Raw genomic sequence first — 13407 nt, forward strand, 5'->3', positions numbered from 1 at the left:
TCTACGAAGGACATCAGTGGCCAATAACCCATGAAGAGAGCCCCTCGCAGAGTTGCGCAACTTGGGTATATCGACTTCCGTTGAGTTGAGACATGCACCCCGAGTAAGGAGTGTTCATGATTAGCCCCGAGCTCACTACGGGTCTGCCAGCCGCTTATCATTGAACTACTTCGATGCTCAGAATGGGCTGGAAGTCAGCTCCAGGCTCAAGGCATCTACGGGATACTGTATCCCTCATTACGAGCGTTTGATAGAGGTTGGTCACTGTCCAGATCATGGCCTAGTTTCTTTCCTGATTGAGCTTGGCTCTCAGCTACCTGATCAACTTGATCTGATACCAGCGGTGCGGCGAGACTAGGGAGCACCCTGGCACCTTGGTCCCGGTTTGTGTTCGGTCCTTCGGCGAGCTAAAGCTGGTACCTGGCACGTGGTGTCACCGGGGTAAGCAGCTTGGCCAAATTTCTTTCCTAATTTGGCTTGCAATGGCGCCCTCTCGTAGTGTCATCGCCGGGAAATAGCTGCCTATCACCCAACATCCGCGTTTCGAGCGTGTCTAGCCGTCAGGAAGCCTCTCCACAGCGACCCCAAACGTGGTTTCCCCTCACACAACCATACGCTCGACAAACATATGCGGTATCGGTCAGCTTTAAGCCTCATTTTGTCGCAGCTTGCAAGCTGGTAGCAGGTTCCCCGCACAGTGCTTGTTCGTTGCGTTGGAAGGACCCGGTGGGAGAGAGTGTAATCCCGGGCCGGGGCATCTTTCACAAACAAGACTCCACAGTGTGGGTAATGGTAACGGGTTTCGGCAATAGCCTTATTCGTCCAGGCAAGCAACGGCAGTGGTTGATAGCTCTTAGGCCCCTCGCAGATGGCTTAATTGTCTCTCGAAACATTTCTCCCTCGTTGCAACCAGACGTGATTGTTCTAGAAAATGAAAACTTGCTGCGTTTGAGGAGCTTTGAAAATTCCCCCTTCTTCTTGCATTTCGTAAGAACATTCAACTACTTGGCTCTCATACAATGGCTTCTGTGAGGTTGACCGCTCCAAATGGACGAACATACCTCCAGCCTACAGGGCTGTTTATCAACAACCATTGGATAGAATCGTCTGACGGCGGCAAGATAACCAGCATCAATCCTAGGTATGATCTCACATCTCCTCAAAGTGCCCTGAAGTCATGTCGCTAACAAACTTGCGCAGCAACGAAAAAGAAATCATCTCTGTGTACGCAGCGACGGCTCATGATGTCGATAGAGCTGTCCGAGCCGCGCGGAAAGCCCTTCATCACCCAAGTTGGAGGGACTTGCCTGCATCGGACCGCGGGAAATGCATGGTACGCCTTGCCGAGTTGATGGAAGCACACCGCGAGACACTGGCAACCATCGAGACATGGGATAACGGCAAACCATACTCGGTATCTCTCAATGAGGATCTCACCGAGGCTATTGAAACCTTGACGTACTACAGTGGTTTTGCGGATAAGGTATTCGGTCAGGTAATCGAGACGACGCCTGAGAAGTTTGCCTACACAGTCCGCGAACCAGTGGGCGTTTGCGGCCAGATCATCCCGTAAGACGCCCCAACTCCCCCATTCTTCCTTCTGCTTCTCTACACTAAGAAATTGAATAGCTAATCTCAACGACCACAGTTGGAACTATCCTCTGGCAATGGCTGCCTGGAAACTCGGCCCCGCCTTGGCTTGTGGTAACACAGTCGTTCTCAAGCCGGCGGAGCAAACACCGCTCTCAATCTTGTATTTCGCAAATCTCGTAGTAGAGGCAGGATTTCCACCTGGTGTGATCAACATCGTCAATGGCCTTGGAGCTGTCACAGGCGCAGCTCTTGCATCCCACATGGATGTTGATAAGATTGCATTCACAGGGTCTACCGAGACGGCGAAACGAATCATGAAGATGGCGAGTAATAACTTGAAGAACATTACGCTTGAGACGGGTGGCAAGAGTCCACTGATTGTGTTTGATGACGCTGACTTGGACTTGGCTGTTCACTGGGCTCACGCTGGTATTATGTCGAATCAAGGCCAGATCTGTACCGCGACCTCGAGGATTTTGGTGCAGGACACTGTCTATGATAAATTCCTAGCAGCTTTCCGAAATCAGGTCATGAAGATCTCCAAGGTCGGAGACCCCTTTGAGGAGAACACCTTTCAGGGACCGCAAGTTACCAAGGCACAGTACGACAGGATCCTCTCCTACGTCGACATCGGCAAGAAGGAGGGCGCACGGCTCGAGCTCGGAGGCCAGCCTCACCAGCCTAACTCTCCTGGTTATTTCATCGAACCCACTGTCTTTACCGAGGTCACGCCTCAGATGAGGATCTTCAAGGAGGAAGTATTCGGTCCCTTTGTCGTCATCTGTCGCTTCCATTCCGAGGAAGACGCTATCGCCCTGGCCAATGATTCCGAATACGGTCTCGGAAGCGCTCTGTTCTCTACAGACCTTGCCCGCGCCCATACCGTTGCAAAGAGAATCGAGGCAGGCATGGTATGGATTAACTCGAGTAATGATAGTGATTGGCGAATCCCTTTCGGTGGGGTCAAACAGAGCGGGATTGGGAGAGAATTGGGAGAGGCTGGTCTGGCCGCTTACTCAAACATCAAGGCAATTCATGTCAACCTTGCCAGACAATCCAAGTTGTAGCACGCAACTTCCACCGGCTTCATTATTCATTAGAGTAGCAATACGTTCAGGTAAAGATTGTCGTGAATACTGTGGGCCAAGCCACGAGAGCTCGAAGCATATCTTGGAAGCCGATACGAGGAGCCGTCCATCCTGTAACATGCTACTCATCCTATATGCGTAGTAGCAATCTACAGTGAAAAGATCGAGACTGAATCATCTGCATAGCCGGGAACATATTATCGTCAGATCGTCTGAACGCGGCAGGTCTAGACTCTATAGGGAGTTATGGAAGAGCTAGCGGGAAAAAAACCGATGAGACGGGAAGTCATGAAGTTGAATATCCAGCCACGACGTTTCTCAACGCATGGTTCACAGGTCTTGACTTGGGGTCTACTGTTTCTATGGGATGAACAAGGAGAGGGCCCAAATCGTGGAATAGTCCAAGAGTGAGTTCTCTGTGACATACTAAAAACATGAGGCGTTTGAAAATCTACTTCGTTATGAATGTTGACTACCAGCTGAATATGTGAGCTCGCCAAGCTATTTATCCAAAAAATTATTTGGAATAACTAACCAAGAACGCCATCAAAAGCGCTGAGCACACCATACCCCCTTATATATTCCGCCTTTCAGCGAAACATCATTTTGAGAAGCTTCTTGGCACTTTTCAGAGTGACGTGACATCTCGACCGCATAAAAACGTTCTCTAATTGAGAGCGGACGGTAGGGCATGTAAGCCATGTTGTTCAATCATTCCAGAACGACATAGGCTTCACTGAAACGTGTTTGACGAGTTTGGCCGGGTTATATTTGATACAGTCTGACAGAGACAGGTCGTTAGTGAAGGATGTATTTAAATAAGCGTGAATGATAGCCGCGACTTCTTGTCCTATAAGATCTACGCTAATCTGCACAGCGTGGGGATCTCGCGTCGACGCAAGTTTTCATTGAAGAAGATATGAGCCAAATATGGATAAGTTTTCGAAGGAACATCGTGTTCCAGGCTCGGAGGTGACATGGGGTTTAATGCAGCGCATTTAGGAATCCTTTACGCTGACGGAACATCCAAAAAGATTGGCAGGGTCAATGAGTGGTTACTATGGTTTGAATTGTAGTGAGTGTTACATTGAGGCCTGACACACTTCCTACTGCAACACTAGAAGGCTGACATGGGATCACTAAATCTCAAGATTTTCAAATATACGCCGCTGGCAACTCTGCGGCTACAAAAAACCATGCCTTGTGATTTGTCCGGGCTTCTGGCCCTACGGAACTAGGGACTTAACCTTTCCATCTCTCTTGCGATTCAACAACAGAAACCTACTCAAGTCACCGACTCAATTCAATACGAACGCGGCACGCACTATCTCCTCCTCACTACGGCAGTCGTTGTCGATCTGACCATTGCTTCGACTTCGGTACCTTTCCAGGATAAGAAAGATGTTCTTTCTTCCTAAGCCTACTTAGCACTTTGATCGCGAGTATTGCAAGGATTGCGATCCAGCTGATAAGGCCTCGTTGCCTAGACCATTTGAACTGTAAGTCGATGTCACGTCGCAAGAAACTTCATTCCTGAGTAAGTGTGGACTGATGAAGAAATACCATATTCAGAAGGATTCTATCGGCGGCTATGGTGTGAATAACGCCGAAATTGATGCGACCAATCTAGAACCTATCTAGCCAGGAACACGCAGACCAGTGTCACGGCGCCAGGCATCCGCACCGCGCAGGTATGCAAGCGTGCAGCAGACGAAGAACACTGCCACAATCTTCATGCACTTTATTCTGCAGTCGAGAGAGGGGGGCACGGAGACAGGGCGGCCGCTGGACACTGGGTGAAGTGTCGGGAACGGCGGAAAGTCAACTCGCTGTGCTGTGTTCCACGCGCATGTCTGGCTGGGCTCGATGTAGATATGGGGCGAGTTCGACCAATGCATTTGAACATCCATTTCTACCCTGCACACAGCTCAGTGTTTCACGCCTAAAAGGGCCAGTTTGCCGAGTAAATTGGAACCTGCATAGCAAACAAATCCTTCCCACGAAGGGGTGAACAGTTAAATCATTGAGTTTGTTCCTTTTAGCAGCGGAAAAGTGCAGCTTAGCGCATGCAGACAATACTTCATGTTTGTTTGCTTTGCTAAGGTACTTAGGTTGCCTGAAGTCTCACGAATTTCATGAATCTGTGTTGGCTTAAAGTCCCTCTGAAACCGTTGAATTATGATCTCTGCCATCGTCGTTAACAACATTCCTCACTTCTCATTTCAGTACAGTACATACGAATATGCCATCCTACGTCGAGGCTGGTCCCCAGCTGAAAGTCTCGTCGCCCGCGACACCCCATGCCTTTCCATCATCGATGACTTCTCTCCAAGCTCCGAAATCGGTCCTAAACTTATCCCAGCTACTCAAAAGAGCGGCCGAGACAAAGGGCCATCTCTACTTTTACTCAGAAACTGTTGCGGGGCCCGGTCTTTCCACCCTATCCTACCGTGAACTCTGGACCGAAGCACGCGATAAGGCTAGATTAATTAGCCACAGCATTCAAGCCCAGTCACCAGAACAGGTCATGTTGATACACTTCAATTCACAGCGTGACAGTATTACCTGGTTCTGGGCCGCGACGTTGGCAGGATTTCTGCCATGTATGTCACTTCCGCTGGTCAATAACATTGGGCAACGCGAAAAGCACCTACGACACCTGCACGGCCTCCTGAAGAAGCCAGTGATACTCACGTCAACCAAACTTGCAGCTGAGTTTCTTGATTCGTGCGAATTGCAAGTCAGAACTGTCGAGGACCTTCGATGCGTTGATTCCAATGAGCAGTGTGCAAGTCAGGGTGCCGGACAAAAAGCAGGTGCCGACAGCATCGCCGCGCTAATGTTGACATCTGGGAGCACGGGCAATGTCAAAGCCGTCCCGCTTCGGCATCGCCAAGTCCTTGATGCCGTCAATGGGAAAAGCGCATATCACGAGACCACAACTGCCGATATTTTTCTTAATTGGGTCGGATTAGACCATGTTGCAAGTTTGGTAGAGATCCATTTTCATGCAAGTAAGCGATGGCTTTGGGCCCCTTCAATTGCGTCTAAATCTTTCCGATGTCTGGCCAGTCAAGAAACTAAATCTCCTCCATCGTTCTAGTGAGCCTTGCAGCCAGTCAAATTCATATTCCTGCGTCGCCTCTGATCCGAGACCCGATGCAGTTTATTCGACTTCTGGACACATGCAATGTTACTTACACCTTTGCGCCCAATTTCTTCTTGACTATGGTTCTCGACACTCTGGTTTCGAGTCCAGGTTGCACCGCAAATCTTTCCAGCTTGAGGGCTTTGATTTCAGGCGGCGAGTCAAACCCTACATCAACTTGCCATGAGCTCACGCGAGAATTCCGCCGTCTTGGCTGCAAGGGCGAGGTGATACGCCCAGGATTTGGAATGACAGAGACATGTGCCGGTTCCATCTATTCTAGACATTGCCCCTCATACGACATTCAACGCTCTGTAGAATTTGCGACTGTGGGACTATGCATACCAGGGATGAGAATGCGCGTCATGAGTCTCCAAGACCCCCAGGATGAAGCTCCCAAAGGCCACACTGGCCAGCTCCAGGTCACTGGAAAGATGGTGTTCAGCCACTATTACAACGACAAAAAGGCGACGGAAGATTCCTTCAGTTCAGACGGTTGGTTTGTTACGGGAGACCTGGCATGGATCGACGATGCCGGGAATCTTCATTTGGCTGGCCGTATCAAGGATTCTATCATCGTCAATGGCGTTAAGTGGAGTGCAACCGAGCTGGAAAGCGCACTCGATGATGAGAGAATTCCTGGGATGACTCCATCTTTCACGATTTGTTTCCCGACTCGGAGTGCTGGGTCACCGACTGAGGGTATTGCCATCGCCTACTCCCCGCGATTCCGTGACGAAGATCTCGGTGCGCGCTCTGAGACGGTAAGGGCAATTACAAGGGTGATCTCCTTGATAACGGGTAAAAAACCAGAACGGATAGTGCCTTTACCCCAATCAATGCTCGAGAAGTCATCGCTGGGCAAGATCTCGCGCTCCAAAATCCGCGCTGCACTCGAGAGTGGTCAATTCGGACCGATTGAGCGCGAAGACCAACAGCTCCTTGACAAAGACAGACAGCGCAAATGGCGGGGGGCCGACACTGACAGCGAGAAGGTTGTGCAGGGCATACTAGCCGACCTTTTGAAGATGCCCGTTGCGGAGATTGACGTGGAGACGTCCATCTTCGACCACGGCGTCGACTCGATGCATCTCATCCTTCTGAAATCCAGAATCCAGGGGGCGATTGGCGGCCAGGTTGACATGCCCATGTCGTTCTTGCTGACAGAGTAAGTTACTCTCTTCTAGCTCTTTTTTATCAACCCTTCTTATCTTACTCCTGTCTGGCCGAGGCACAGTTGCTAATCCTTGACTCGGTATCCGTACAGGCCAACTATCGTCGCTATCGCATCCGCCATTGACCGGCTCGTATCACATCCAATCGTTTACACCCCGGTTGTGCCATTGCAACAGAATGGGTCTGGCACACCCTTGTTCTGTATCCATCCCGGGAGCGGAGACATCCTCGTGTTCATTGCTCTTGCAGCACACTTCCCGACCCGTCCCGTGTATGCCCTCAGAAGTCGGGGTTACAATCCTGGGGAATCCTTCTTCTCTTCTATCGAGGCGACTGCGGAACTTTACGCAGCAGAAATCTGCAAGGCACAGCCGCAGGGGCCCTATGCCATTGCAGGCTACTCACTTGGATCTACGCTCGCCTTCGAGGTCGGAAAGGTGCTCGAAAAACAGGGGCGAGAAGTAAGATTCCTGGCTAGTATCGACTACCCGCCACACATTGCGCATTACGTGCGCGGCTTAGATTGGATTGATGTGCTTTCACACATTGCATTCTTCCTGGAGCTCATTAACGAGGAGACCATGAAAGACATCACGCCCCACTTACACACACTCAACCGCGACGAAGCACTGTCTTACGTACTCAGAGTCGGCGATACTGAACGTGCCAGTGCTCTCGCCATTGGCGTTGAAAGGCTTGCGCTGATCTCAGACATTGCCGAGAACTTCCGTGTCAATGTACAAAGCTATGAACCTCTAGGCAACGTCAATAGTCTAGACGTGTTTGTGGCGGACCCGCCAGCTTACGCGGCTCGTGACCGACAAGACTGGAGAGAAAACAAACTTGGACGATGGGTCGACTTCACGCGGACAGGAGCAGAGTTCCATAATTGCCCGGGCATTCATGCAAAATGCTCAACAAAGAGCATATGGCTGACTTTGCGAAGATTTTCAAATCGGCCATGAGGATGAGAGGCGTCTAGATGAGGTGAATAGGGGTATGTCTCTTTCAAGCTGTCAGAGAGAAAGGTAAATGCGCTTGAATGGCATGAAGAGAACACGTTCAATTTGCTATGGATCTCAAGTCCCAAGCTTTTCGGAACTGTCTGTCAGTTGTCCCGTCTGGCCAGACAGTCAGTGGATGACAACGCTCGCGTTTGTGCGTAGTACCTGAGTTGATGTACTACTTCTATCTTACGTCGAGGACGGTTTTTTTTTTAAAAAAACAAGCGCCTACTTCTTAATAAAACTTATCACTCATTGTGCTGCTGACCGTTCGTGCGTACGGCGCTGAATCATCTGGCACAACCAAACCAGCAGCATCGTCATCTTCGTCTGCCACACGCACCCATTCTCCTCCCACATATGTATGTGTCGTCAACGTTATATCGTCTGTGATACTTATACCTGCTTGCTGAGATGACATGTCTCTGCCACTAGTGATGTGGGTGCTCACTTGGCTGCCTAAGAAGTTATTCGAACTACGCGAATTACCTCGTTTGTAGTTAGATGCGGAATTCGATGTAATAGTGATGCCTAGGCAACCCAATAGTGGGCGGTATATAGGTAGGGAGGCTGTCAAGAGGGCAACGGCAACCTCAACAACGCAGAGTAGTCCTCCCGGTATCATGTCCCCTAGAGGCAACAAGCTCGGTCAGTATTTCTGGTGTGCGGCATGAAGAACAGGATTATAAGAACGACCCTTACAGCTCGGGTTCACCGTGCCTCCCACTCGTCTTGCGTAAGGAACGCGGATAGCTGCGATGATGCAAGCACTATATCAGATTATTAGCACTGCTAGAAGACACTGAGACTTGAACCGGCTTGGTGCTACCTTCCGCCCAAGGCAAAGTTGATTGATAGCAAGATCTTCTTGCGTGTGGACGAGTTGAGTTGTTTGACAAGCGGTAGGGGTGTCAGAAGGATGACCACGTCCAATAAAAAGTTGAAGACGCTATTAAAAACGCTGAAATAACTGAAGTTGATGCAAGTGCCCATCACTGATGTGTTCCATAAGGCCTCTAGAGGACGGCATTGCAGGCAGCTGACGAGAATTATGGCGAGTCCATTTAGCAAGTTGACGGTGCTCACGAAGTGAACCCAGTAGTGGAACTTTCTTTGGGGAAAGATTGCAAGGTATAACGCGAGGATGCTCCATTTGACAAGAACGCTGGAAACGCCATATAGAATCGGATTGCAAATATTTAGCTGTAGGACGAAAAATTAGCCTGCGTCCGCATTGGTCGTTAGGGGCCTTGGACTTGAAGTACAAAAAGAGGCCAACTTACGATAGCCAACATGCGCATCGTTTCCGGATCCGTTATGAGGATGATGTGTCTGCCAGCTCCATATCTTGTCGATAAAGCAAAAACTGAGCAGAAGACGACATAGAAGAACTATTGGCTGTCGTAAGCGCGGTGAATCTTACGTCTTGCTAGCAAAATAGCATTACCACCGAACCAACGATCAGCCAGTCACTGAAAATGGGTTTGAGTCCAGCTTGGAATCTCGCCCAGATGCGTAGGGCCAGGATAATGACTGAAGCGATACTGCAAATGATGCAGCAAACAATAATGTCGGGAACCGTCGAGTCGTTGATATGCGCCATCATCCAGGCGATGTCTTCTTCGGTTGGAAGCTTTCCCATGGCTACTTGTCTACGACAGTGCCCTCATACCAGCTTGACGATGGGTCGAGAATAACGGTATTCAAATAAGTCTGAAAACAAATTATTGATCTCATCAAATAGGCAGGGAGAAAGAGTTTAGTAGAATCACGCAAGGAAATGCTGCTTCTCTCTCCCTTCCCAAGATCTAGGGTTCCATTTTCGGCACGATTGAGATTGAAAATTCGGATACCACATCACCTAGCCGAGCGTGAGGGAGACGGGGCGCTCATAACAAGCAGGAACTTAAACCAAAGTCCAATTCGGAACGCCATGCGTAAGTGACCAAGTTGCAGAAATGGCTGGCACACTGCATGAGGATTCGACCTTGCCAAGTAAGTCCGAGGAATCAGCCGACTCATTGGCCGCGAAGCCGGATAAAAGCCTCTTTGGGGCGAAATGTGGGCGGAATCCAGTCTGGCTAGTTTCAGGCCGCGCCAGCATCGAGGCGCGCCAGTTTTTGACCTTTTGTCTGCAGCGAAATTCTTCAAATGGTGCCGCTTCTTATTCTATACGGTTTAGGACTCCTGCAGGATAAATGACAGAGTCCATCACATCACACCGAGAGATGCCTGCCTCATACTCTGCAGCTACATCGGGGCCCCATTGCAACGTCGTCACAGACCGGCCCGCTTCCCCCTTAGCGGCCGCAGGGGAGCTAGCAGGGATGGTGCAAGTGCACTGAATGAATCCTGCAATCCTGCAAGCTGAAGAGTGTCTGCTCTTGTATTCATCCAGGGCTCAACTATAGTCAACGGATTACACAAAAGACTGCCTTTGACCACCTGAGATGAGGATGGGTGCTTCTGTCAATGTGAAAGTGCTCATCCAAAGTCAACCTTCCCTTTGGCAGCCACACGTAAGTATCATAATCTCAGGTAAGGTGACTTACACGAAGCGATCTGGCGACCCGTAATGCAAACGTGCCAAAGCAATCTGATCAGATCAGACCATGAAAAGCAGTTGAAAGCTTGTGATATAGCCAGCAGCCCTACCCCGGCAGCTCACCCCACCCGGACATGTCCAAAAGATCCACGCCGTACTGTGCAGCTACTTATTTCGGTGATCGGTCTGCTTCTCATGATCTGGCCTTGTCTTGCCCGTTAATACCCCGGGTGCGGTGTGCCCCATCTGGAGACAATGGCCACCAAACGACGGACAACCTCAATCTCCGCCACGCCCGTTCTCCCGTGTCTTCAGCAATGCGCGTTTCATTATTGGATCGGCTGCTCACGGGCTGCAGTGGAGGACGGGGCTGAACCTCACAACACTGCAGCCAAGCCAATAACGTACCCCAGATGATGCCACACTAGTGCATGTTGGTAATTTGATGTCAGGTCCAAAGCAGTCTTCATCCAAACCAACAGTGGCTTCCGGAAGTCGTTGTTGGAAATAACATGTTGAGTGTTACCCTTGCATTATCGACAAGATCCTTTCAATTTGGCAATACGCAGTCATCCCGGCCTCGGATCCATGGTATCCGTACACATTTCTTCTGATTATGATGTCCAGGTTCCCCTTCGTGTTTGGTTTGCGCAGGAAGCAAGATGGCAGGTAAGCGAATAGACTGGACCTGCTTCATACGTACATCATCCCATATCAAAACGTTCATCTTCATTCTCTTTTCAAGCTCTCCTCACTTGAGCTCGGGATCGAGCTTGACATTGTTTCGGCCGAGGCCATGAACTGTTTGCCAATATGACTTATACGCTGTGGTTCTTATGGAGCATACTCGCTCTAGCGAGCTTTGTTGTTTGCAGTCGCAGGCGGAAACCGAACCAACGAAGACTTCCTCCCGGACCAAAGCCACTCCCTTTGCTGGGTAACATCCGAGATTTCCCTCCTGAAGGCACACCAGAGCATCTACACTGGCTCAAGCATAAGGATCTATATGGACCAATCAGTTCGGTAACGGTCATGGGGATGACTCTCATCATTGTCCACGATAAGAACATGGCGCATGATTTGCTGGAACAAACTGCAAGTAAAACGTCAGGTCGACCCTCAATGGTCATGGCCAACAAGCTTTGCGGCTACGAATCTATCGTTCTTTGCCAAGGCTATACGCCCATGTTTCGACGCTATCGCAAGTTTCTTCACCAAGAGCTCGGTACAAAGGTCTCTGCATCGCAGTTCCGCAACGTTCAGGAGTGCGAAGTAGGCCGACAATTAGTGCGGTCCCTGGAGAGGCCTGAGAGTCTCCTAGAGCATTACAAGACGTGAGTCTAGGCAGGGATCTAGCAAACAGATCGAAAGCTAATGGCCGATTTATACCAGTACTGCCGCTGCCACCGTTCTCCAGATGGCTTATGGCTACACCATCGAACCCCATAAATCGGACGCACTCGTAGAGCTCATTGAAAAGATGATGACTGAGTTTTCTCTTGCCGCAAGTCCGATGGCTTGGCTCGTAGATATCATTCCTGTTCTTCAATACCTTCCTGAAAGTTTCCCGGGTGCCTCTTTCAAAAAGACTGCCAGGGAATGGCGTAAATCCATTCAAGCGTCGGCCTATATCCCGTACGAATTTGTACAACAACAGTTGTCCTGTTTCTCAAATAGACCCTCTTATGTGTCAAAACTATCCCAACAGCTGGCACAAGACGAAAAGGGCGGGTTAAGCAAAGAAGATGAAAAGGCTGTCATCTGGTCAGCGGCAAGTCTTTACGGCGCGGCTGCGGATACAACTGTCATCACTCTCAGCACTTTTGCGCTGGCCATGCTAGAGTTCCCCGACGTTCAGCGCAAAGCACAGGCGGAGATTGATCAGGTGATCGGCTCTGGCCGCCTTCCGACCTTCGAAGACCGCTCCAAATTGCCGTATGTGGATGCTTTGGTCAAGGAGACTGCCAGGTGGTGGCCCATTGTTCCCATGAGCTTTCCTCATACAACGACGGAGGAATTTGAGTATGAAGGGTATCGAATTCCCAAAGACGCTTTTGTTCTCCCGGCTGTTTGGTGGTTCCTTCACGACCCAAGTGTTTACGCCAACCCAGAATCATTCGATCCTAACCGCTTTCTACCCCCACGGAATGAAGCTGATCCCACGACAGAGGTCTTTGGGTACGGCCGCAGGATATGCCCCGGACGTTTCTTTGCCGACTCAAGCCTCTTTATCAATATGGCCCAAACACTCGCCGCTTTCACGATCGCTAAGGCATTAGATAAGAATGGCAAGGAAATTGAGGTCGAGGTAAGACCGAAGCCCGGCATTTTGACATATCCCACGGCCTTCCAAGTGAGAGTCGTACCTCGGAGCGAGGAGCATGTGGAGTTAGTCAGGCATGTTGGAAGAAAGTTTCCATTCGAGGCTAGTGATGCTCCCCTTTTGCAGCATCCAGATGGTTTCCAGGTCAGATACTAGCTCGTTTCATTTGCCAAAACCATCTCATAGTAGTTATGCACCCGCGCTCTACTTGTGTTTGAGATCTTGAGGACGACATGGCTTTATTTGGATTATTTTGTGTGGGTCTACGACATACTTGACACATCCATGTCCAACTACAGTTTGGATGACCGCTTACCCTCTTCAAACGATCGGAACTCAGGTAATGGCAAAGTACTTGACTTGGGGCCCAGCTCTTTCTTCATGGCATTCATTAAGGTGGCTTCATCTTTCCAGCCCCATGCGGCATCTTTTTCCCGGCCGTTGCTCTTCCCTTGCAAGATCTGACACATGTATTTGCCAGCAATTGGGAGGAACCTGGAGTGGATCTGTCAGTCAGATCTACCCTGAAA

General features: G+C 49.9%; 3 protein-coding genes across 3 annotated transcripts; all 3 read left to right on the top strand.

Moving 5' to 3' along the window:
- Positions 1 to 1330: 1330 nt before the first annotated feature.
- On the top strand, positions 1331 to 2660 carry ALD2_3 (mitochondrial aldehyde dehydrogenase; the record flags this gene model as incomplete). The annotated part of the gene is made up of 2 exons (XM_053199395.1): positions 1331 to 1569; positions 1649 to 2660. The coding sequence occupies 2 exons, from the start codon at positions 1331 to 1333 to the stop codon at positions 2658 to 2660; spliced, it is 1251 nt and encodes a 416-aa protein (XP_053043169.1).
- Positions 2661 to 6185: 3525 nt separating this feature from the next.
- Positions 6186 to 7987, top strand: N0V96_004630 (uncharacterized protein; the record flags this gene model as incomplete). The annotated part of the gene is made up of 3 exons (XM_065757170.1): positions 6186 to 6997; positions 7097 to 7742; positions 7952 to 7987. The coding sequence occupies 3 exons, from the start codon at positions 6186 to 6188 to the stop codon at positions 7985 to 7987; spliced, it is 1494 nt and encodes a 497-aa protein (XP_065614383.1).
- A 3984-nt stretch (positions 7988 to 11971) lies between these two features.
- On the top strand, positions 11972 to 13033 carry N0V96_004631 (uncharacterized protein; the record flags this gene model as incomplete). Its single annotated transcript, XM_065757171.1, has 1 exon — positions 11972 to 13033. One exon carries the CDS (start codon positions 11972 to 11974, stop codon positions 13031 to 13033), a length of 1062 nt encoding a protein of 353 aa, XP_065614384.1.
- Between the last annotated feature and the right edge of the window lie 374 nt (positions 13034 to 13407).

Source organism: Colletotrichum fioriniae, assembly GCF_027942845.1.
Source record: "Colletotrichum fioriniae strain IMI 355084 chromosome Unknown scaffold_4, whole genome shotgun sequence".
Lineage (NCBI taxonomy): Eukaryota > Fungi > Ascomycota > Sordariomycetes > Glomerellales > Glomerellaceae > Colletotrichum > Colletotrichum fioriniae.